We start from the raw sequence: 26,949 nt of genomic DNA on the forward strand, positions 1-26,949 counted from the left end.
AAAGGTTCTTCAGCATCTGAATATGGATATCTTCGGGCCCTAGAGCAGAGGATCGGGACCGGGCGAGTGCACTTTCGAGTTCCTGCACGGTGGAGCCAGCATTGCAACTTTCATGATTCAAAGACTGGAAAGAAAGTGGCCGTGCCTCCTCTGCTTGTTTTCGGGGGAGGACGGCAGAGTGGTAATGGGCAGAGCTCGAAACCTCCGCGAAAAAGTGGCCGAAGGCATTTGAGACATCCTCAGGATCCACAAGGACTTCATTCGCTACGGTCATGCCAGAAATCGGGAGTGGACCTTGGTGCCAGATAGCCGGCACAGGCCACCCCCAGACAACCGAAGAAGGAGTAAAACTGTTGATTGAGCTGGTGAAAGCCACCAAGCAAGCCTTTTTGCTTTCTTAGGTAACACGACGACATTGTGCACAGACTTGTTTGCAATTGACACAGTTCGCCATCGTAGGGTGGCATTGGAAGGTGTGTAAAGCACGTCGCCGAGCACGAATAGCATTGCTGCATGCCGTAGTCCACCAGGGGACTGAGACTCGACGTGGAGAAGAGGAAGTACAAGGGATGGAATATTCAGCAGCAGTGAGAATAACATCCGTGAGGTATGCGACCTGACTATTGCAGCTGGAGAAGTTATGATCATGGAAGGTCGCCATGGAGGCGAAAAGCCCCCCAGTTGGCTTTGGAGATGTTCCAGCTAGTGGAACGTGGAGAAGGTGTGTGATGCAGGAGATGGATTACGCAGGGGAAATGGTCGCTGGAGTATGTCAGACAGAGCATACCACTCGAACCAACGTGCAAGTTGGATAGTGAGAATAGGTATGCGTTGCGTCTGAAAGGAAGGTAGGTGCACTGGTATTTAAGCAGACTAGATTGAGGTGGTTAAAAAGGTCTGCCGAAAGGGAGCCTCTCGGGCAGGATGCTGAAGAGCCCCAAAGGGGATGGTGGGCATTAAAGTCCCCAATCAACAAAAATGGTGTAGGAAGCTGATCAAGCAGTTGTATCATGTCTGCCCTAGTAAAGGCAGATGATGATGGAGAGTTAACAGAACAAATGGAAAATGTGAAAGTGGAGAGAGTAATTCGGATGGCAGCTGCCTGCAGATCTGTGCGCAAAGTGATTGGATCGTAGTAGACATCATCCCGAACCAGCAACATGACCCCTCCATGAGCCGGAATACCGGTCACAGGGGGTAGGTCAAAACGCACAGAGGTATAGTGTGCCAGGTCAATACGATCGCATGGGGATAACTTCGTTTCTTTGAGACCTACAACGAACAGGCAGTGCATTCGAAGGAGCAATTTTAGTTCCTCTCGGTTGGACAGAATGCCGCAAATATTCCATTGAAGAAGTGCCATTATGAAATGTAAAGAAAAAGAAGAAACAAGAAAGGGTCACCTCGACGGCCACTGCGGGCCTGGCTTCGAGGGAGCACCGCTGCTGCAATCGATAGGTGGTGAGTCATGGTCCATCAACTCAACAGTTGTGTCTGCACCTTCCTGAGCTGGTCAGGAGGGGCAGCTTCTTCCGCCGGTTGAAGGCCAGATGATCGGCTACCAGCAGTGTGGTCTGGCGAAACCGAAGATAGCCGGGGACGGCAACTGCTGGGTGGCACAGGAGAAGAAATGCACCTTGGCGGAAATGGAGAACTCTTTTTCTATGAGCCTTCTTTGAAGAATTACATTTTGTCGAAAGAACAGCTGATGGCTGTGAAGTTTGTGTACAGAAGAAATCCCCACGTGTCGGTTCTTTTTTGAAGGTCTGAGCATCTGATTTAGAGGTCCTTGTCTTAGCAGTAGCAGATGATGTTTGAGCCTTAGGGTTGGTGGGAGAAAGAGGAGACACTGATCGGGCGATCTTAGCACTGGCCGATCTGATGACCGAATTGCTAAATGTTAGATCGCATGTCTGTGTAGCTACCTCCCTGGTAGGCCGAGGAGAGGCGAGAACAGTACTGTATTGACCTGCCGGAAGCACAGTGGGCTTTCTGCTATTGAATAACTTACGAGCAGCCGAGGTCGACACCTTCTCTTTCACTCTAAGTTCCTGTATATTTTTCTCATCTTTGTAGACGAGGCAGTCGCGAGAAGAGGCAGCATGGTCGCCCATACAGTTGATGCAACGAGGGGACGGAGGTGGACAGTCACCCTCATGGGCGTCCCTGCCACAGGTAACGCATTTAGCCGCACTTGAACTAGACTGCCGTATATGGTTAAACCACTGACATTGGTAACACCTTTTAGGGCTGGGTACATATGGCCGAACAGAAATGATCTCATAACCTGCTTTAATTCGTGAAGGCAGTTTCACAATGTCAAATGTCAGGAATATGGCTCGGTTCGGTATGAGATCCTTGTCGACCCTTTTCACGACCCGATGGACAGCTGTCACTCCCTGATCAGAGAGGAAAGACAGAATCTCCTCATCAGTTAGTCCGTCGAGTGACCTGGTATACACCACGCCACACAATGAAATCAGGATGCGGTGGGCCTCCACCCGTACAGGAAATGTGTGTAGGAGAGGGCCTTGAAGTAATTTTTGGGCCTGGAAGGCACTCCCTGTCTCCAACAGAAACGTAACGTTGCGCAACTGAGTACAAGATTTCACTGGTCCTGCAATCACATCTACACCCTTCTGAATGACGAAAGGGTTGACTGTTGAGAAACAATGACCGCCACATCTTGTAACAACAAGAAACTTCAGTGCTGGTGGTAGAATTTTCTGAACAGGAGTTTAATCTAGCTTTCTTTTTTTGGGCCGAACACATGGAAGAAGAAGAAGAAGAAGAAGAAGAGAAATCCATTGCGGATGAATCCCCCACGATTGCCAGTGTCTCCGATGGCGCGCTCCTTCCTTGTGGGGGGCCCTCTCAGAGGGCACTCCCGCCTTAAGTGATTCTCCACAGCTCAGGTCACACCTCCCAAGAAACGGACGGAGGGACCAATTGGCACGTTTGGAAGATAACAGCACAGGCAATCACCCCTCCCTGGGCCAGGCCTTTACCAGGGGGTACGTGCGTGCCTTACTTGTCTACCCAGAGCGGGGAATTACGCGTTACCCCGTCACCGGCTATGTGTGCGAACACGTGGGTCGGCCTTCAGACACGCACATGGAGGAAAGAAGAGAGGAAAGAGTGAGAGGGACAGATGGATAGAAGAAAGAATCTCAAACGCCGAAGCGGAGAATAAGACATGGTAAAGAAGACGAGGAGAATAGGGCAAGGAGAATGAGGCAGAGATAGAAGTAAGGGCATGAAAGCAAGGAGAAGAGTGAATGTAGGGAAAGTCCAATAGAGGAAGAAAGTGTGAGGATGGAGAAAAAACAAAGGAAACAGAATCCTGGAGTTTTCAAACGTCTATCTCTGGACAAAGGCTCGATACATTACTCCCAAGAAGAGGGAGTGTGAAGGGGAGGTAAGGGGGGGGGGGGGGAGGATTGGGGGATGAGGAGGGATGGGGAAGGGGGTTAGGGCAGCCCATTGACGAAGGAGAACTACACTAGCTCGGGGCCCCGTGCTCACCACGCACGTATCCACAAAAGAGTTATGGACCCCCTGGGGGGAAACAAATTTGATCCTTTCCGAGACTTGGGAAGGTGATGTATGGCACCTAATGGTCGAGACGTATCTCGACCAACACTCCTGCTTCTGTCGTCTGATAAGTTGGTGAACGCAGGCACAGCAGTTTAAAGGCTATGAGGTGCTCCAGGGAAGGGTGCCGCTTATGCTGTTGTAGAGCTCACCAATGCTCCTTAATTGCTTCAAAGACTTCTCGCAAGCACCAAGGGACCACCTTTTGCCGGGACCAGCAAAGAGCGAGCGATCACGTTTTCTGCCACAGAAAGGACTGTTGTAGTCACCTGCTTAACCATCATATCGACGTTCCCATGTTGTGGAGATTCAACAGTGACAGCAGAGGTGAAAGTTTCCCAGTCCTAGTTTAAAGCCCGTCTGGACAGGCATCTGTGGGCCTGACACCGGTCCTGTCACAGGAAGATGGGGAAGTGGTCACTACCACACAGGTCATCACATGCTCTCAGTGGAGAGATGGGAGAAGTCCTGGGCTGCAAATTGATAAATCAATGGCCGAGTAACTACCATGACCCACACTGAAATGTGTGGCAGCCCCAGTATTGAAGAGGCTGAGGTCGAAATGCGACAGTAAAGTTTAGACATCTCTGCCTTAGCCAGTGAGCACGGTGCCATCCCGCAAGGGGTTACGAGTGTTAAAAGCTCCCAAAAGTATGAAAGGTTTAGGGAGTCGATTACTCAGTGCAGCTAATACATTCAGGGATTTGCAGCATCTGGAGGAAGATATACATTGCAGACAGTTATTTCCTGTGTCATCCTTATTGCGACAGCCACAGCTTCAAGAGGGGTTTGAAGGGGCACAGTTTCACTACAGACCGAGTTTAGAACATAAACACAAACTCCACCTGACTGTATTATAGTCACTACAGTTCCTATAATATCCCTTATAGCCATGGAGGGCAGGGATCCGCATTGCTGGGAACCAGGTTTCCTGGAGGGCAATGCAGATAGCAGGTGTAAAGCTTAACAGTTGCCGTAGCTCAGCCAGGTGGTGGAAAAAACCGCCACAATTCCACTGGAGGATGATATCGTGAGACTGGGTAAGTCTCTGGGACTGAGGATGAGCGTGAAGCCTTATGACCAGCTGCTTTTGGGCTCTTCAGCAGGTGTCATCTTTCCCACTAGCAAAAACCTGGGAAGCGACCCCTTCCTAGCGAGCGGAGCAGAAGAAGATTTACACTTATTTGGCGCAGAAGTGGGGACTGACATCCCTGATGGATGGGGGCAGGGCGGGGGTTTGCTCCCGAAGTAGGTCGTGCTGGAGCAATAGGGAGGGAAGTGCTCTCCATCAAGGGGGCAGGTGTAGTCTTCCGGCTCTGAGAGGTAGCTGGGTTTGTCGGAGCTGATGGGACTAGAACTGTTGTAGCAGCAGCGGCTTAAGATGATGTCTACGTACAGGATGTAAGCGTTCAAATTTCCTCTTAGCCTCGGTGTAGGTCAGTCAGTCCAGCATCTTGTAATTTTTTTTTTTTGAGACTCCTGCAGTCAGGGAAGCAAGGCAAATGGTGCTCTCTGCAGTTGACACAGATGGGAGGTGGGGCACATGGAGTATTAGGTTGTGATGGACATCCGCAATCTTGGCATGTGACACTGGAAGTACAGTGGGAAGACATATGGCCGAATTTCCAGCATTTAAAGCACCGCATTGGGGGAGGGATATAGGGCTTTCATCGCAGCAGTAGACCATCACCTTGACTTTCTCGGGTAATGTATCACCCTTGAAGGCCAAGATGAAGGCACCGGTGGCAACCTGATTATCCCTCAGACCCTGGCGGACACGCTGAATGAAATGTACACCTCACTGCTCTAAATTGGCGCACAGCTCATTGTCAGCCTGCAGAAGAAGGTCCCTGTGAAATATGATACCCTGGATTATATTTAAGCCCTTATGGGGTGTGATGGTTACAGAAACATCTCCAGCTTGCCACAAGCGAGTAACACCTCTGACTGGGCAGAGGATGCTGTTTTGATCAAGACTGACCTGGATCTCATTTTGGACAAGCCCTCCACCTACCCAAACTTGTCCTCTAAATGCTTAACAAAAAACTGAGGCTTCACCGACATTAAAGATTCCCCATCATCATTCGAACATACAATGTACTGGGGCAAAAAAGAGCCACTGCCATCCTTAGTCCGACGTTCCTCCCATGGTGTGGTCAGGGAGGGGAATGATTTGGGGTCCTACTTCTGTGCATTGAATTGGGCCCATGAACGCTTAGAGACTGCTGGTGCTCAAACACCAGCAACAGATGATGTACTACACTTCATTGTGTGTCATCCATCCTGATGCCACCCACTGTGACCAGGTGTCCTCCCCACAGGCACCACCCAGCCACAGCAAAAGCCACCTTACAGGATGGCCATTGCTGGGAGTCCCGAAGCCTCAGGGGGATGGGCATCTACCTCTTGGCATACGTGGGGAATTAATGGCGCAGGCATCAGCAGAGCAATTCCTGTATGGTCAGTGGGCTACAACCAACAGGGTACATGGCAGCACCACTAGAACGGACTGGCTGCCGTGCTGGATATCAGGTGCAACCAAACAAACAAGCCCATTATCATCGTCTGCGTAGAATACGATAGTGCACAGTTGATGGGAAGAAACACCCAGGAGGGTGCCCTCGCCCAACAGTTGGAGAGTGAGCAGAAGTGCAGGTCCACGTCGACGAAGGATGCGATAGGTCTCAGCGCACGATGGACATGTTGCACCGTGTAAGGTGCCCTTCCCCAATTGGCTCGCTCTTTGGGAAAATTTTGAAAAATGGAGGTCAAACCCTACAGAAGACCATCACATAAAGGTCGCAACAAGTGAGACTCCTTTTCGTCACCTCTTATGACAGGAAGGAATACCTCTCGCCTATTCTATCCCCCGACCCGCAGGGGGAAGTCGGCCAGTTCAGTTTTTTCAGCATCACTGTAACTTTCTCCCTTTGATTAAAAATCTGACCATTCACGATGCCCTTCTCTGTATACATCCAATATCCCCTGTTAGTCCTATTTGGTATGGGTCCCATACACTTTACAATATTCTAGAATGGATTGCATGAGTAATTTGTAAGTAATCTCCTTTGTAGACTGATTGCACTTCCCCAGTATTCTACCAATAAACTGAAGTCTACCATCTGCTCTCTACGACCTCTTGTGCATCCTCCAATTTTTAGTAAATTGGCATTTGCCATTTTGTTACAGTAACAGATATTCTAGCAAACATTGTGTTTGCTCTAGTTTTCCCTTAAAGGAGAGTATATATTACCCACATTTATCACAAATTAACTCCGTTTTCAAGTTTGCTAATAATTATAACTAACGTAAAAAGTTTTCAGAAATTAGTAATTTTTACCGAAGGTTTTTCTGTTGCCTTAAGAGAAATCTCATTTTGTGTATATGCCCAAATCCTTATAGGGAATTAGTAATGTTTTTAACTCAACATGAGAGAGATAATCAGCAGGCCTAGTTTGAAGCTATTTGTTCACTGTACTGTTAATACATTGCACCAGCCAAGTTGCAGCCCCATTGTGAATGCTGTTTTCGAACAGAGCAACTGGGAATCGCCCTGACTAATGTCAAACGATGGCACCTGCTGTGGATTCGTGTGTTGGAGGAGCTCTCAAGAGTTATGTACCTGTGATACCATACAAAATGTACCTGAAGTGCTATCCTCTCCTGTGGGTCCTGTCTCAATTGCAGAAAGTACGGGATCTGTCACTACTCCCCCACTTAATTGCAAGTGGCACTTCAATGATATACCTAGGTGTCCTGTACAGTGTGTATGGGTACCAGGGAGGACACCAAGTAGTATACCCATCTGCCAACTAGTTCAGGTGCAGTCTTTCACAGGAAATGAAACTGAGCCAGTGCGACTCAGTTCACCTGTTTTGGGCAAACTCATTTTGTATGGTGTCAATATGGGCCAAACACAATACCCTTTTAAGGGTAGGAGGCTATTAATCATCAGCAGCTGAAGTGTACAGTGAATGATGGTACCCCTTAGGGAAATGGCATCAATGGACAGGACAGTACGCTAGGTGCATTCAGTGTGTACACTTTGGGGCCATCATTCAACATTCTGAAAAAAATCTATTCCAGCAATCGTCAACAGAACAGGGTGCAAACAACTGCAGATCGTTGCGCATCTTGGAACAATTGAAGTCTGTTGCTCTTGGAACAATTGAAACCTGTTGTCTGGGCTCCGAAGTCATACTTTTATCATTCCAGTGACTGACAGAGAAGGTTGAGACCAGCCTTGCACATGGGGTTTCAATGAAGCTCACAATTTGCAGCATTATCTCCAGAACTGACCGTGACCCCCTTGGGTCCGAGTTGAAAAACTGAACCAAAGACTTTGACAGTTCTATGACAAGCTATGTTGCTATTTCCTGGACTCGTGACATAGGATTGAGAACTGTAGGGTCCCCCTAAATGAGTCACGTGTGCACTACACATCATAGGGTGCTACCCAGGTATCTGATCATGTGTGAGGTGCGCACAAGGTTTTTTGGACTACATGACTCTCCATCCAGTCCAGATAATGACAGCTGTAGGAAACCCAGAATAATCGGTGTAAGATTGAGAGAAATGTTTCTCACAAGTGAGACTATTAAAATCCTAGTAGTTAACTGCTGAAGCATTTGCAACGAAGTGCCAGAGTTTCAAGTGTCCCTGTAAAGATTACGTAATACTAGGTACAGAAAACTGGTTGAAGGTTGAAACCTGAAATTGAAGTGCTTTACAAAAGGATAGGCTAATGGGAAATCTAGGTAGTCTATTTGTTAGAATAGACAAGTAACTCAAATTCACCAAGGCAGAAATTAAAGTTGCATGTGAGAATGCTTGACAAGACTCAGTAGCAGGGTTGGGCATAAAATAATAATTGGATCCTTCTATCATCCAACAATCTCATCTCCTGATGTAAGTGAAATCTTTAAAGCCTCAGTTCATTTGTATGTAAGTTCCCCAACCATACTATAATCATGGGTGGAGACTTTAATCATCCAACAATCAAGTGGGGAAAAAATAAGTTTTGTTAGCGGTGGGCATAGTAAGACATCCTGTGAAACATTACTAAATGCCTTCTCTGAAAGTTACCTAGAACAGATAGTTCAGAACCCCACTCATGATGGAAATATATTGGATTTAATGGCAACAAATAGACCTCACCTCTGAGGATATCCATGTCAAAACTGGTATCAGTGACCATGTGGCAACAATGATTACCAAAGTAAAAAGCATAACTAAAATGAGCACAGAGACATCTATGTTCAGTGAACTAGATAAAAAAAAAAAAAAATCAGTAGTGTCAATTCTCAATGAGGAACTTTAAACCTTCAGAATAGGGTAGGAGTCTAAAGGAACAATGGCTGACCATGCAATGGATAGATATATACCCAGTAGGACAATTCATACTAGGAGGGACCCTCCATGGTATACAGTCACTGTAAAGAAACTTCTAAAGAAACAGATTACCGCATAATAGGCGTAAAACAAAGCAAAGGGCTACAGAGAAAGATGCTGAATGAAATGTGTTTGGTTGTCAAGAGAGCAATGCACAGTCTCCAATGACTACTATAACAGAATATTGTCAAATGATATTTCACAAAATCCAAAGAAATTCTGGTCTTATGTAAAGGCTGTTAGTGGCACCAAAGTTAGTGTCCAGTCCCAAGTGAATGAGACAGGAACTGAAACTGAGGGTAGCAAAGCAAAGCAAAAACTCAAATGCTTAACCACATTTTCAAATGTTCCTTTGCAAAGGAAAACTCATGAGAATTGCCCCAATGTAATCCTTGTACCACTGAAAGATGAGTTAAATCAGTATTAGTGTCAGAGGTATTGAGAAAGGGCTGAAACTGTTGAATTTTAACAAAGCTCCAGTGCCCAATGGCATCCCTATCAGATTCTGTACTGAATTTTTAGCTGAATTAGCCCTTCTTCTAACTACAATCTATCATGGATTTCTTGAACAAAAAGCCTGCTCAGTACTTGGAAGAAAGCACAGATCACACTGTCTACAAGAAAGGTAGTTGACGTGATCTACAAAACCACCGCCTAATATCCTTGACATTAATTTGTTGTAGAATCTCTCTGAGCTCACAAAATAAGGTATCTTGACAGAATGACCTCCTTCATGCCAACCATCATGAACTTCAAAAAACATCAGTCTTGTGAAACCCTATTCACATTTTTCTCGCATGACATAATGAAAGCCTTGGATACAGGCAGTCAGGTAGATGCAGACACTATTTCCAATACACATTTGACTCAGTACCACACCAATGCTTTTAAGTACGAGGGAATGAGGTATCAGGTGAAATTTGTGACTGGATTGAGGATTTTTTGGTATTGAGGATGTAGAAGGTTATCTTGGGTGGAGAGAAATTTTCAGATGTCGAAGTAACTTAGAGTGTGCCCCACGGAAGTTTGTTGGGACCCTTGCTGTTCACATTTTGTATTATCAACCTTACAGAAAATATTAATTAGAACCTCAGACCTTTTACAGATGGTGCAATTATCTATAATGGAGTAAAGTCTCGAAGAAGTTGGATAAATATCCAGTCAGATCGTGATAAGATTTTGAAGTGGTGCAAATATTGGCAACTTGCTTTAAGTATTCAGAAATGTAAACCTGCACACTACACAAAGTGAAAAAACATAGTATGTTAATGACTGAAGTTGCAAAAGATTTTCCTTTATAAACTTCCTTCATACATTTAAAAACAAGTAAATAAATGAAGTTCATTTTTGCACTGTAGACACAGTCCAGTCCTGTTCCTACCTGATACAAGATTAGGATGTATGAGCATCCTGGCAGCACCACATTACCAGCTGTTAAATTTGTATACAATCAGAAAGTTGTAAAATATTTTGAAACTGAAGCATTCTGAATTATGACTATCATAACAAATTACATGAAGTGACATCCCTACTCACCATTGTTAATAAGAAGATGTAAAGCAGGATGTTTCACAGTTACATTTGCAGCAAATTCCTTAATAGATTTGAAAGACGCCATGTCTAGTGTAAAACATTCTGCAGAACCACTAGTGACACCCAATGAACGGATTCTTTCAATTGTTCTCTCTCCAGCTTTCGTGTTTCTGCAGCCTAAAACCATTTGAAATTAATGATATTTCCATAAAAATTTAGTACAGAAACAGGTAACTAGTTGAGATTTTCCACTAGTTTGCCTACTCTGAAATAAGTATTTTTGTAAAGGCTATCTTAACATCAGTCATATGTCAGAATCAGACAATTTACTGAATTAAAACAAATTAAATACCAACTTCATGCTCATGAAATGAATATAACATTAATAGCAGTAATATAATAATAATAATAATAATAATAGGGCTAACCCCCCTTTTAGTGTGATTAGTTGGTTCAGGACAGAACTAAAGAAGCCTCGGACAAGTGCCGTCATGGTCGGGGACGACGCTTGAACCCTATGCCCGCCCACAATGGTAACGACACTGCTAGCCAACTGGAAAATGATTTAAATCCAAATAGAGGTGTTTTGCAGGATATGCTTCCTACAACCACCCTAGAAGGAAAACAAAGGCAGAGGATGAGATGGTCAGATGAAGTTAATCGACACCTCATGGTCTGTTATTACCAAGCAACAAACCTAGGAACCAACACAACTGGATACAGATCACAAGTATACACAACATTTATTACCAGATACCCAGAATTAAAATTTTTAACAGAACAACGACTAGCTGATCAGATCCGTGTAATAATAAAAAATAACAGGATACCCCAGTCAGAATTAGAAAACATCAAACAACAAGTACAACAAATACTGGAACAAAATAATGTGCAAACAGAAGAAGAAGAAAATACAGTAATGGACTCAAACATCCCAGAGCAAACAAACAAAGAACAACATGCATCAATTAAACAATCAGAGGAAAACGAAATCTTAAGACAGCCACCAGCACAAGCACAAATAGAACACGAAGTGACACACATGTTAGATGTAGAAGAAAAATTTCAGTTGACATATATAGAATACAAAGACACAAATACAGACATTAGACCATTCTTGCATAGACCACCAAATAGCCCACAAGTCGAAACAACAATAAAAACTATCAACACAATCATACACAACAAAATAAATGAATACACAACTATGGAAGAGTTACAACTACTGGTTTATGTAGGAGCACTCACTACACTAAATATACACACTAGGCAGAGATCAGAACCAACCAACACACAGAAGAAACCCACAAAACCAGCATGGCAACACAGGCTACAGATCAGAATAGAAAAACTGAGAAAGGACATCGGACAGCTAACACAATTTATAAGAAATGAAATGTCAGGAAAAAAACGAAAAACGTTAGGTAAAATCTCACAACAAGAAGCGATAGAGCAATTAGATGAGAAGAAGCAGAAATTACAAGCATTAGCCAAACGACTTAGAAGATACAAAAAAAGTGAAAATAGAAGGAAACAAAACCAAACATTCAACACAAACCAAAAGAAATTTTACCAGACAACAGATAACACACACATTAAAATAGACAATCCACCAAACATAACAGAAATGGAACACTTCTGGAGCAACATATGGTCAAACCCGGTACAACATAACAGGCATGAACGGTGGATACAAGCAGAAACAGACTCATACAAGATGATACCACAAATGCCTGAAGTGATAATTTTGCAACATGAAGTCACCCAAGCTATTAATTCTACTCACGATTGGAAAGCCCCTAGAAATGATAAAATAGCAAATTTCTGGCTAAAGAAGTTCACCTCAACAAATTCACATCTAACTAAATTATTTAAAAGTTACATTGCAGACCCATACACATTCCCTGATACACTTACATGGAATAACTTATCTGAAACCTAAAGATCAAGCAGACACAGCAAACCCAGCTAAATATCGCCCCATAACATGCCTACCAACAATCTACAAAATATTAACTTCAGTCATCACACAGAAATTAATGACACATACAACACACAACAAAATTATAAATGAAGAACAAAAAGGCTGTTGCAAAGGAGCACGAGGATGTAAAGAGCAACTGATAATAGATGCAGAGGTGACATATCAAGCTAAAACTAAACAAAGGTCGCTACACTACGCATACATTGATTACCAAAAAGCTTTTGATAGTGTACCCCACTCATGGTTACTACAAATATTGGAAATATACAAAGTAGATCCTAAATTGATACAGTTCCTAAACATCGTAATGAAAAATTGGAAAACCACACTTAATATCCAAACAAATTAAAATAATATCACATCACAGCCAATACAGATTAAGCGTGGAATATACCAAGGAGACTCATTAAGTCCTTTCTGGTTCTGTCTTGCTCTGAACCCACTATCCAACATGCTGAATAATACAAATTATGGATACAATATTACTGGAACATACCCACACAAAATCACACATTTGCTATACATGGATGATCTAAAACTAGTGGCAGCAACAAATCAACAACTCAACCAATTACTAAAGATAACAGAAGTATTCAGCAATGATATAAATATGGCTTTTGGAACAGACAAATGTAAGAAAAATAGCATAGTCAAGGGAAAACACACTAAACAAGAAGATTACATATTGGATAACCACAGTGACTGCATAGAAGCGATGGAAAAAACAGATGCCTATAAATATCTAGGATACAGACAAAAAATAGGAATAGATAATAAAAATATTAAAGAAGAACTAAAAGAAAAATATAGACAAAGACTAACAAAAATACTGAAAACAGAACTGACAGCAAGAAACAAGACAAAAGCTATAAATACCTATGCTATACCAATATTGACCTACTCATTTGGAGTAGTTAAATGGAGTAACACAGACCTAGAAGCACTCAATACACTTACACGATCACAATGCCATAAATATAGAATACATCACATACATTCAGCAACAGAAAGATTCACATTGAGCAGAAAGGAAGGAGGAAGAGGATTTATCGACATAAAAAACCTACATTATGGACAGGTAGACAATTCTAGAAACTTCTTTCTAGAACGAGCAGAAACTAGCAAAATACACAAAGCAATCACTCATATAAATACATCGGCTACACCACTGCAATTTCATAACCACTTCTACAACCCTTTAGATCACATAACATCAACAGATACGAAGAAAGTAAATTGGAAAAAGAAGACACTACACGGCAAGCACCCGTATCATCTAACACAGCAACACATCGATCAAGACGCATCCAACACATGGCTAAGAAAAGGCAATATATACAGTGAGACAGAAGGATTCATGACTGCAATACAGGATCAAACAATAAACACCAGATATTACAGCAAGCATATTATTAAAGATCCCAATACAACAACAGATAAATGCAGACTTTGCAAACAACAAATAGAAACAGTAGATCACATCACAAGCGGATGTACAATACTAGCAAATACAGAAAACCCCAGAAGACATGACAGTGTAGCAAAAATAATACATCAACAACTTGCCATACAACATAAACTAATAAAACAACATGTTCCAACATACAAGTATGCGCCACAAAATGTACTGGAGAATGATGAATACAAATAATACTGGAACAGAACCATTATAACAGATAAAACAACACCACATAACAAACCTGACATCATACTCACCAATAAAATGAAGAGATTAACACAACTAATCGAAATATCCATACCCAATACAACAAATATACAAAAGAAAACAGGAGAAAAAATTGAAAAATACATCCAACTGGCTGAGGAAGTCAAGGACATATGGCATCAGGATAAAGTTGACATTATACCAATTATACTATCAACTACAGGAGTTATACCACACAATATCCACCAGTACATCAATGCAATACAGCTACATCCAAACTTATATATACAACTACAGAAATCTGTAATTAATGTAATAGAGGGAAACATTCCACATGGGAAAAATATATGTAAAAACAAAGATGATGTGACTTACCGAACGAAAGTGCCGGCAGGTCGATAGACACACAAACAAACACAAACAAACACAAACACACACACAAAATTCAAGCTTTCGCAACAAACTGTTGCCTCATCAGGAAAGAGGGGAAGGAGAGGGAAAGACGAAAGGATGTGGGTTTTAAGGGAGAGGGTAAGGAGTCATTCCAATCTCGGGAGCGGAAAGACTTACCTTAGGGGGAAAAAAAGGACAGGTATACACTCGCACACACGCACATATCCATATACAGACACAAGCAGACATATTTAAAGACAAAGGGTTTGGGCAGAGATGTCAGTCGAGGCGGAAGTCTTACTTTAAGTGTGAGGCCTTTGGGGGTAATGCCAAATGTCAGACAAGCCTGAGAAAATAGAATATGGGAGCGTAATCTGGATAGGGCGAAGGCATGTTTGCGGAGGGACCGCCTCGACTGACATCTCTGCCCAAACCCTTTGTCTTTAAATGTGTCTGCTTGTGTCTGTATATGTGTGGATGGATATGTGCGTGTGTGCGAGTGTATACCTGTCCTTTTTTGCCCCCTAAGGTAAGTCTTTCCGCTCCCGGGATTGGAATGACTCCTTACCCTCTCCCTTAAAACCCACATCCTTTCGTCTTTCCCTCTCCTTCCCCTCTTTCCTGATGAGGCAACAGTTTGTTGCGAAAGCTTGAATTTTTGTGTGTGTGTTTGTGTGTCTATCGACCTGCCAGCGCTTTCGTTTGGTAAGTCACATCATCTTTGTTTTTACATATAGAAATCTGTAATTATTTATACATGTTCAATTAGCCGGAAGTTCCTAAATGCAATGTAACAAATAGCATATGGTTAAAAGGAAGTCACGCTTGATCAAGGTCCACGTCACTTTCCATTTTTAACCAGACATAACGTCTGAGAAAGGAAAGCAATGATAATAACAGTCCCCCTTACAAAAAAATTGTGAAGCACTCAAGACAACATCCTTGTATGTCCATGTAACTTCATACACGTACACACAATGGGTGGGTATGTAAATGATTAGACTGTCAATTCTCTGCATCAGGTAGAATGGCCACCAGAGTGCATTAGTGTTGTTTGTGTTTAGTGTTGTTACCAGACCTCATAGCGTGTATGTAGTATCAGATGAGGGATCACTGTGAAATACCCAGAGATGACATGTACTCTTGTGAGGCAACATTATTACCACCTGACAGAGCTTGAAAGGGGGCCTCATTGTGGGTCTCCATTTGGCACGTTGGTCTACTGTTGCAATATGCAGATTTACAGGGCATTTGGATGTGACAGTGACCTGACGTTTGACCGCATGAGAACATGAGGTGAAGAGACACTCCTCAAGGTTTCAGTTGACCACATCTGATAACCACAAAGGAGGACTGCCGTATTGTGCACAGAGCGCGCATGATGCACACCTGCCATCCAAGAACAAGTAATGCACTCACTGTAACACTGTATCATCCTACACCATTGGTCAGACTATCAGCAGCCACACTAGGGAATTCTACCTCACGCACAGGCTGCCATTAGTACCACAACTCAAAAAACTTCATTTGGAGTGGAATCGCAACCAGGAATGGTGTCAAATTATGTTCAGTGATTAACCGCATGTCTGCCCCACCCCAGTTGACCACTGTCAGTGAGTACAGTTGCGACCTGGGGTGAGGTCTCATTCTTGCAATGTTTTTCAAGATGACAACAGTGTTATCACAGTGAGGGGAGCCATCAGGTATGACTTCAGGTCATGGCTGGTAGGGAAAACTAACAGCACAATAGTACATCATGTGTTATCTCTTGGGCGACAGTATCGAGGCGCTATTTTTCCAACAGGACAGAGCTCATCCACACACGGAATATCTCTATGAACTGTCTTTGTGTTATTGAGGTATTCCCATGGCCAGCAATCCCCTCAGATATGTCCCCGGTATATAACGTGCAAGACTAACTGGGGCATCAATTCTATAGCACTACCAGTATCCGAGATATAGAAGACCATTTACAACAGATGTGAGCCAGCTTATCTCACTAGATGCTACGACAGCTTTATGACACTCTTTGCAACTGAACAAGTGCCTGCATCCAAGCCAGATGAGATGCTACATCATCCCGATAAGCCAAGGTTTTTGTAACTCACACGATTCTGTAGTCACCGAAACAACATTCATACCATCTCAACCTGTGAAATTTCATTTTGTTTTCCCTTCCTTTTCTGGGTGCTCAAGTTTTCTTCTCAAGCATGTTGACCATTTAGGATCAAGAGTAACTTATTCAGCATGCAATACCTCTTGATTCTCTCGTCCCTCCTGTAATGTTCATTTTTGATCCTGACTCAGTCCACCTACAATTGCATTGTTCTGCTGCTTCTTTACCTCGATATAGCATTGCGATGTAAAGGCTGATTGGGAGGTACAGTTTCCTATTATTCAATCTTTTTCACATTATTTCAGTTCACCACCAACCTTCTGATTAGATTTCGAGAAATGAAGTGCTGCAGTTACTGCTGGAAGTTACGCATACTATCCCACATCCGATTGTTGAAATAAATATGATTCTTCTCATAAACAATGTATTGTACACTGTATTCATTTACAGTGATTATGCGTAACAAAATTTCCAGAATGAGATTTTCACTCTGCAGCGGAGTGTGCACTGATATGAAACTTCCTGGCAGATTAAAACTGTGTGCCGGACTGAGACTCGAACTCAGGACCTTTGCCTTTTGCGGGCAAGTGCTCTACCAACTGAGCTACCCTAGCACGACTCACGCCCCGTCCCCACAGTTTTAGAGCACTTGCCCGTGAAAGGCAAAGGTCCATAGTTCAAGTCTCGGTCTGGCACACAGTTTTAATCTGCCAGGAAGTTTCATAATAAAATTCCTTCGTTACTCAGATCATCATATACACTGATAAGGATTATGTCCAAAAACAGTGTGTCTCAGTTAACAGATTCCCACTGAAAGACTAGATAACAAGTTTTCTCTTGTCCCTGTGAAATCATGGGTACTGTCATGGTCACTCTTGCTCAATGACTTGCGTCATATCTCCAAGGCAGGTCCCAATGACACGGCATAAAACCACCCAACCAGCAGGTACCGTGAACGTGATAAGATGCCTATTGTCCCGGCTTGCAGATATGCTGCAGCCACCCATTTCTTAATACATGTACATAAATAAAACATGCATCCAAAAAGTAGGATATACTAATTCATTACCAAAATAAAGTTTTTATAGTGGCAATCATCATTCGTCAGTTCGGTAAATGCTTGCATAACATCACTTTAGCAAAGTGATACGTTACACTACATGATCTTCCACTGCGGTCCTACAATTGAACCTATACTGCAATGATGTGTATGAATTTTTTCCCTTTATATAAACTGCTTCCTTCACCCAGCCATTCCTCATAGTACATACTGCATTTCATATGTGGTTGGTATAACATGGCTGTCCATCCTCATGATGCACCCTGGAAATCTCAGTCTTCTGTCTGTGTCTTGCTAGAAATTGCTTCCAAACACTTGTAAAGTGCTGTCTTTAACTGCCGATACTTCACCTTATTTTTTTCATGCCCTAGATGTCTCAAGTCCTTTCAATGTCCTCTTTCACTCTGATACAGGTTCTATTCCCTGAGGGCGGGGGGGTCACCAATGCATATTATGCACTGTTTCTGATTACTGCCATATAATGTCACAATTTGGTATACATTTACATGTGGTTTTTTCCAATCATTTTTGCGACATAATTTCTACCTATTATGATCTTGTTTGATTGTAGGTGAACTCTTTATGTTCTCCTTGAAACCACTTTACTTTTGACTTTACGCTTGCTTTCTGCATTCCATACCTTAAGTCTTCTTAGGCACTATTTCGAGACCAGTTTTCCCTGCAATTTCAGTACGAATTATGCACCTTAAATTTTCTTGTATAATGATGCCATGTTCTAGGTGATGACTAGGAAGTGTACTGTATTTTGTATCCAATTTGTACACCTTCAATAGCCACAGTATTGTTCATCTGTCTCCACTGTTTGAGCACATCACTCACAACCACCTCAGTTATGACTCCTCATATTGGCAACCTCCGGATTCCATTTCAAAGCTTCGTGACATTGTGCTTTGCTACATAAGCCTAGCAATTGTGCCTTCCAATGTACTTCTCACAAAATCACTTTCTACAGGGTCCAGCAATCTGCCACAAGAAATATTTAGTGAAACATTTCTGTCCACAGAATCTGAAGCTTTACTGTAAGTTTCCATTCCCATGATGGAAACTTTTGGCACAGTTTTTTTATACAAAACGGAGGAACTCAGGAAAGTGTGAGGACAATCATCTAGGGCTTAAAAACTCAAGAAAGAAATGAGTAAAAATGTGTGGGAAATACGCAAGTCCTTCACACAAAGTTTGTCTGGAAAAAGAAATCTCACATTTCAAGTGGCATCATATGCCACTACCATCTACTGCTGCATGCAGTATTTTTCAGTTAGACACTGCTGAACAAGAATGTTGCCGCTGCTGAAGTACAGGGAAAGCAGTTTATCCCTTGTATTGTGTACTGAACTGGGGACCTAGAAACAATGCAGAGGAAGGCAGTTTTAATTAGACATGTCATTAATTGTAATGTGTAGTTATGTGACTTCTCTGATAGAATTCCTACATTGAGAGTGCTACAGATATGACACGTGAAATAGGGTGGGGGCGGTAATCATTAAAACAAAGGCATTCTTCATCACTGTAGGAACTTTTCATGAAATTTCTATTACCAACTTTCTCCTCAGACAGTGAAAATATTTTATTGTGCCTACCTTGATAGGGAGAAATGATCATCAAAACAAAATAAGAGAAATCAAAGCTTGCATGGAAAAATTTAAGTGTTCGTTTTTCTCACATGTTGTTTGAGAGTGAAATGGTATAGAAATCACTTTAAGATTGTTTGATGAACCCTCTGTCATGCACTTAATTGTGAATAGAGGAGTAATTGTCTAACTCCAGACGTAGCTTCTACAATGGTTCTGCACCTTCCTTGATGTAGATATAATTCTTTTACCTATCACGTTTTGTTCTTCTGGTAATTAAATACCTTGTATAACACTTTCTGATATTATTCTTATAGTGTGTCCATAAGAAGTAGCCATCCTTCCTTTATTGTGGCTGAGATCTTTCCAAGTTTTCAAAACATTTCTTATTTAGTCTCCAATTTAATGTAAATTAATCTGCTATTAAATCTAAATTGGATTGAAAATAATAGTTTCCTATAGTTCCACACAGCATTTTTAAAGTCTGTTTCATAACTTCTGCTATTACTTCTTTTGGCCCCACAATATTCAGAAACTTCCTTCCTTTCATTCTGTTTATTTCTGACAGCTTCTGTTTGGACACCACCTGTGTACTACAAACATACAGTAGCATGCCATCTGAATTTGGTGTGATAAGATGGGCATTTGTATTTCTAAGTATTCTTCCACAGTCCGAACACTGTCTCCATCTTTGACTGCAGCCTTTTAAGTGAGGTGGCGGTGGTTGTTGTGGTCTTCAGTCCAGAGACTGGTTTGATGCAGCTCTCCATGCTACTCTATCCTGTGCAAGCTTCTTCATCTCCAAGTAACTACTGCAACATACATCCTTCTGAATCTGCTTAGTGTATTCATCTCTTGGTCACCCTCTACAATTTTTACCCTCCATGTTGTCCTCTTACACTAAATTGGTGATCCCTTGATGCCTCAGAACATGCCCTGCCAACCGATCCTCCTCCTAGTCGAATTGTGCCACAAATTCCTCTTCTCCTCAGTTCTGTTCGGTACCCCCTCATTAGTTACGTGATCTACCCATCTAATCTCAGCACTCTTTTGTAGCTCCACATTTTGAAAGCTTCTGTTCTCTTTTTGTCTAAACTATTTATCGTCCATGTTTCACTTCCATACATGGCTACAATCCATACAAATACTTTTACAAAAGACTTCCTCACACTTAAATCTACACTATGTTAAATTTCTTTTCTTTAGAAACGCTTTCCTTGCCATTGCCAGTCTACATTTTATATCCTCTCTACTTCAACCATCATCAGTCATTTTGCTTCCCAAATAGTAAAACTCATTTAATATTTTAATGTATCTCATTTCCTAACCTAACTCCCTCAGCATCACCTGAGGTAACTCGACTACATTCCATTATCCTTGTTTTGCTGTTTTGCTTTTGTTCACGTTCATCTTAACCTCCTTTCAAGACACTGTCCATGCCATTCAACTGCTCTTCCAGGTCCTTTGTTGTCTCCAACAGAATTACAATGTCATCGGCAAACCTCAAAATCTTTATTTCATGGATTTTAATTTCTACTCCAAATTAAGAGAGGTACTCGGTGAGAAGCTCATTTAGGTTACTTTAGTTTCTGTGTTATTTTCATATCACTGTGTATTTCTTTCTGCCACTGTCTTGTTACTTTCTCCAGGATACAATTAAACACAAAAGCAGAGGGGTTACCTCATTGTCTTACTCTGTTTGGATTTCAGATGTCTCATAGCCCTCTTATGAATTTATCTATTTATGTTTCTTTTATAAAAATGTTCTGTTGTGATCTTTGAAGCTTTCTCAGTGAAACTAATTGTGCTGGTACAGATTAGAGGGTAAGATACTTTAAGCAAAAGAGACTTCTGTAAACTGCAGTGCCTGGCACTCACTCAATTTGCTCAGATCTCAGAAAATGTGCCATACATATGGGGAACGCCCAGTGGCAGAACTTGCACCGGAACACCACTGTGTTAGCTAGAAAATGATTTCAGTTACAAAAGGCAAAATGCAGTTCATCCAGTTCAGTTTGGCCAATATCCACTGATCAAGACATCTGATGAAAGTAGTAGGTGAAGCTGTCAAAATACTCTCCAGAACGAATCCTGGCTTTGCAGCCAAGTGCACGCTGTTCTGAGATTCCTTACAGATTAGTACTGTGCACTAGAAATATGTGGCAGAATTGACACCATGAGGGTGGCTCATGAGTCACTAAGAGGACTGCCCATGAATTGCGAGATTCTGGGGTTCAAGCCTAGTCTGGTAAGTTTTGAAACATTAACTCTGCTGCAAACACTTAAAATCTAGAGTTAAGGTTCAGTTTTTGTCCCACTTCAATGATCTCTATCCTCACCAGTAACAAAATTTCAATTCTTTGAAAATAAAAGCACTAACAGCTCTCAAATATGTAATGCTGTACACTTTTGAACTAATATTAGATAAATAGAAATTTCAAATATTAACACATTTACATAGTTTTATTAAATATTACTATTCACACAAGATGAACTAATACAAGACAGGGATTCTCCCAAGAATATCTCCACAAAAATCACAATAATCTTATCAGAAATTCCAGCCTGATAAATGCTCTCACTCAAGTGGATTGGAAGCACGTGCATCCAACAGATATTCCCAGCAAAGATAAACAGCGCCCTGACTGATACCATCTCCACAACGATAAAATCCATCACACAGGTGTTCACATGTCCTTCAGACAATAATGCTCCAGAAAACCTGGTATCTATGCAGCACTGACATTGACTATCAAGGTCATTAAATTCCTACTGGCAAATCAAGTACTATCAGCTTCACATGCCTGCGGTTGGGTTGGGTAGAGTATGTGAGGCAAGCAAGGGCAGGAAGTGGAAGGGAGAGTTCAAGAAGGGTGATTGATGCTTGGGAGGGACAGGCAGTGGTTGCACAGGACAGGAACGTGGGTGAGAGAAGCAGGACAGGAATGTGGTAGTACAGGCACGGACACCAGGGCCACAAAACTCTGGAACGTCGAAGAGGAGGTGACAGAACAGAGAAAGGGGAGTCTGTGGGGAAGACACCGCGTGTCTGAATGCAGGATGAGTGAAATTAGAGTCCTGAAGCAGTGGTGGAGGCAGGTGTGGGGTGTGGGGCTTTGAAAGACAGAGGTCAGTCAGGAGGATTACAGAATTTAAGGATATGTTGCACGGACAACCCGTATCTATGCAATTCAGAGAAGACAGTGTTATGGAAAAGGGGGGGGGGGAGGGGGGGCGAAGAAAGGATACAGATGGCTTGTGTTGTGAAGTTGCCATTAATATTGATCATATTGTGCTCTCGGCACCATGTTCCATCACTGGGTGGTCAGTTCTACTCTTGGCCACAGTTTGCCAATGACCATTCATTCAGGTGGACAGCTGCTTGGTGGACATGCCCATATAAAGTGTTGTGGTGACACTGCCACAAACTAGGATGCATTCCTGCCTCTAAAGGTGGCCCTGATTCCAATGGATAGGATAAGCCTGTGATGGGTGTAGAATGTGCACAACCAAGTTTTTGACAGGACTTTGTCTAACCATTATATAGTTTACCTGAAACCTCCCTGTGTCTCCAGGACTCTTCCATGTGTACATCCTTCTTCCTTTATTCTTAAACCTAGTGTTAGCATCAATTAAATTATGCTCTATGCAAAATTCCACCAGGTGGTCTACTTCCGTTTCTTTCCCACAGTCCATGTTCTCATACTACTTACCCTTTTTCTCTTCCTTTTTCCTACTACTGAATACCAGTCCCTCCATCACTAATTTCCATCTTTCGTAACAATCTGAACAATTTCATATCTCCCATCATTTATAATTTCATCTCCTGTGGATCTAGTAGGCATATAGACATGTGCCTCCTATTTATCTTCCAGGAATTCTTTACTTCCAACTTAGCCTCACCCTTTTTTTGCCACATCCCTTCCCAGGACCAAAGATGCAAATGGAAGAAAGAACAGTTATCCATAACCTCAAGACAGACCTTGATTTAAACATGCTCCCTGCACGCCAATGCTCCACCACCATCTTGATGAACTTGAGTGATTATCTGACAGAAGGCATCTGACTACAAGCCCTGCCATAGTGATTCCATTCTGGAAATCCAGCAAACCCACCTATTCTTATTCAAATCCTCAGGCCCATCCTAGAATGTCCCCCCCTATCCCCCCCCCCTCCTCCCCCACTCTCCCCCCTCCTTGTTTATTTCTATCAGAACTGAGTTCCTGAGGACATAATATTACTATGTACATAAGCATTTGTCATCATCGTCGTCATCTTATTCTATTCTAAGCTCCCTTCTCTAACAGTTTTGAAAACAGACATTAAACGTGTGGAAGTAATGGCTCTATATAGGTCATTTGCTTGTTCCACTTTTATAAATACGTTTTACTGTACTATATTTAAATGTTACAAAAAATATCTCGATTCATTGACTGATTAGAAACATAATTCAAGAGGGGCATTATCAACTCAGCAAAACATTTCAGTACTGAAATACCATAATTACCAGGTGAAAAACTACTTGTAGGTAACCTAATGATTTTTGCAATTTCCTGGACAGTTAAATCATTGTGTAGTTTTTAATGTAAAGATGCGGTCAGTTCACAAGTTCTGACTGACCTCTGCACTTTAGTTATTGTACACTGGTCAACATATGGGGGGGGGGGGGGGGGGGGAATAAATAAATAAATAAATAAATAAATAAATAAAAAATTGTGTTACATACACAGGTTACATACATATACACTCACCAATAATCACGTGCATATCACACTTCAGTAAATTCTTCACCACTTCCACTCCAATTCCTCGTGCTCCACCTGTAATAACTGCAACATCTCCTGGCCTCTGCACGAGTTCTGTACAAAGAAACAAACTGAATCAAAGCTTTTAGAATTTTCCACAGTATGAGGGTTGTTTCTGAATTAGTGGAATATTGTACTCTGGCTTGATCACACACAATTACTAACAAATAAAATGTCAAATGATGCATTTCGAGAAGCAATTACTTGATGTTAACATCAAGAAGTATTATATAACATATGTTTTCAACGTATACGAGACTAGCGAATATTGACATGACAATAGAAATTGATTCTTGTCACTTTAACAAAAAAGATGTATTTAGAAATTCAGTACACCAGGAACTAAAATTTCCAATGCCCAACAAGCCGGCCGAAGTGGCCGTGCGGTTAAAGGCGCTGCAGTCTGGAACCGCAAGACCGCTACGGTCGCAGGTTCGAATCCTGCCTCGGGCATGGATGTTTGTGATGTCCTTAGGTTAGTTAGGTTTAACTAGTTCTAAGTTCTAGGGGACTAATGACCTCAGCAGTTGAGTCCCATAGTGCTCAGAGCCATTTGAACCATTTTTGAACCAATGCCCAACAAGGCCAGACAGGCTGAATTCTGCACAACAAATGCTATATGCATGGCAAATGGTTAGGAAGAGAATCTGATTGTCTGCTCTGAATGTGTAATAAGAAAGTAATAAAACCACTATGTTACCTACTTAATGTTGCATTCCAGAGAAAGTAATTAACACTCTGAAGCCGTTCGAAACTAACGGGCATTCACAATTTATAACTCGACGAGATATAGTTTATGTCACAATGTGAAGAATGATTCTAATAATAACTGCTCAGATGTTTCGAAAACACAGTGCTCAACACATGACACGAAGCACTAAAGACATATAGAGGTCAATTTTAAAGTGAGATACAATGAGAATAACAAGGATGCCCTCAGACTAATTTCTACAGATCCAAAGAAGCCAATTAATGACTCAACAATTAGAAATTTCAGAGAAAATCTTCAGCAGTGAGATTGGGATGAGGTGTACAAGGAACCTGATGCTAATTTAAATTATAACTTATTTCCTGATACACTTTTAAGAGAATTTGAAAACTGTTTCCCTAAGGAAGTAGATAAATCTAATTATAAGAAACCAAGCAAAAAACCTTGGCTTACTAAAGGAATAGAAATATCTTGTAACCACAAAAGGGAACTGTACCTAACAACAAGAAAGGGTAATGACCCAGAAACAGCCAAATATTATAAAAACTACTGTGAGACATTAAGAAAGGTTATGAAAAGTCCAGAAGCATGTGCATCATGTCTGAGATTAATACCTCTGATAACAAAATCAAAACAATTTGGAATACTATTACAAGGGAGACAGGGCAGCCAAGAGTACAGGATGACGGCCTTACCATCAAAGCGAAGGGAAACTTGATAAACAACAAGCCGGAAGTCGAAAACATTTTGAATAATCATTTCTTAAATGTTGTAGAGAAAATAGGATCTAAATGTTCATTAGATGAAGCAAGGCAGTTAATGGAAGAGGCCTTACCAACACCGATTGATACAATTGAAATTACACCCACCTCTCCTTCTGAAATTAGGAAGATAATAAACTCTCTCAAGAATAAAAGCTCACATGGAATTGATGGCATTTCCAGCAGGATAATAAAAGATTGTTCCCAAGAAACAAGTGGGATTCTTAGCCACATACGTAATAGCTCTCTGAAGCAGGGTATTTTCCCAGATAGACTGAAGTATGCCATTGTTAAACCACTGCATAAAAAACGGGATACGTCTGATGTCTACCGCCCAATCTCTCTTCTGACTGCCTTAGTCAAAATTCTTGAAAAGTAATGTATTTTAGAGTAGCTTCACACCTTTGTAAAAATAAAGTTTTAACAAAATGTTAGTTTGGTTTCCAGAAGGGTTTTTCAAGGGAAAATGCTATATATACTTTCACTGATGAAATATTAAATGCTCTGAGTAACCAGAAGTCACCTGTTGGGATTTTTTTGTGATCTATCAAAGGCTTTTGATTGTGTAAATCATGGAATACTTCTAGATAAGCTCAAGTACTGTGGTATGAATGGGACAGTGCTCAAATGGTTTAAAATCATACCTAACTGGAAGAGTGCAAAAAGTTGAAGTAAGCAGTTCACATAATATGCAGAAAACTGGTGGTTTCTCGAACTGGGGAACAATCAAGAATGGGTGCTGCAAGGTTTGGTCTTGGGTCCTCTGCCGTTCTTAATATATATTAATGACTTTCCATTCTATATTCATGAAGATGCAAAGCTGTTACTTTTTGCCGATGATACAAGTATAGCTATCACACCCAACAGACAAGAAGTAACTGGTGAAATTGTAAACGATGTTTTTCAGAAAATCATTTAGTGGTTCTCTGCAAATGGGCTCTCATTAAACCTTGACAAAACACAGTATATACAGTTCCACACAGTAAATGGAATGACATCATTGATAAATATAGACTTCGATCAGAAATCGGTAGCTAACGTAGAATATTCAAAATTTCTAGGTGTATGCATTGATGAGGGGTTGACCTGTAAAAAACACACTGAGGATCTGCTGAAACGTTTGCGTTCAGCTACTTATGCTATTAGGGTCATTGCAAATTTTGGCTATATACATCTCAGTAAATTAGCTTACCACGCCTATTTTCATTCTCTGCTTTCGTATGGCATCATATTCTGGTGTAACTCATCATTGAGTAAAATAGTGTTCATTGCACAAAAGCATGTAATCAGAATAATTGCTGGAGCTCATCCAAGATCATCCTGCAGGCACTTATTTAAAGAGCTAGGG

At 41.6% G+C, this 26,949-nt stretch overlaps 1 protein-coding gene across 1 annotated transcript in view; it reads right to left on the bottom strand.

The window, feature by feature from the left end:
- The window catches only part of LOC126198468 (dehydrogenase/reductase SDR family member on chromosome X), a 63,954-nt gene that overhangs the window by 33,517 nt on the left and 3,488 nt on the right, over positions 1-26,949 (bottom strand). Inside the window, exons 2-3 of the mRNA XM_049934813.1 lie at positions 24,078-24,185; positions 10,522-10,695 (exon numbers count right to left, since the gene is read on the bottom strand). Coding sequence (XP_049790770.1) covers positions 10,522-10,695; positions 24,078-24,185 — 282 coding nt within the window. The remainder of the gene's footprint in view (positions 1-10,521; positions 10,696-24,077; positions 24,186-26,949) is intronic.

The sequence above is a fragment of the Schistocerca nitens genome, chromosome 8 (assembly GCF_023898315.1).
Source record: "Schistocerca nitens isolate TAMUIC-IGC-003100 chromosome 8, iqSchNite1.1, whole genome shotgun sequence".
Lineage (NCBI taxonomy): Eukaryota > Metazoa > Arthropoda > Insecta > Orthoptera > Acrididae > Schistocerca > Schistocerca nitens.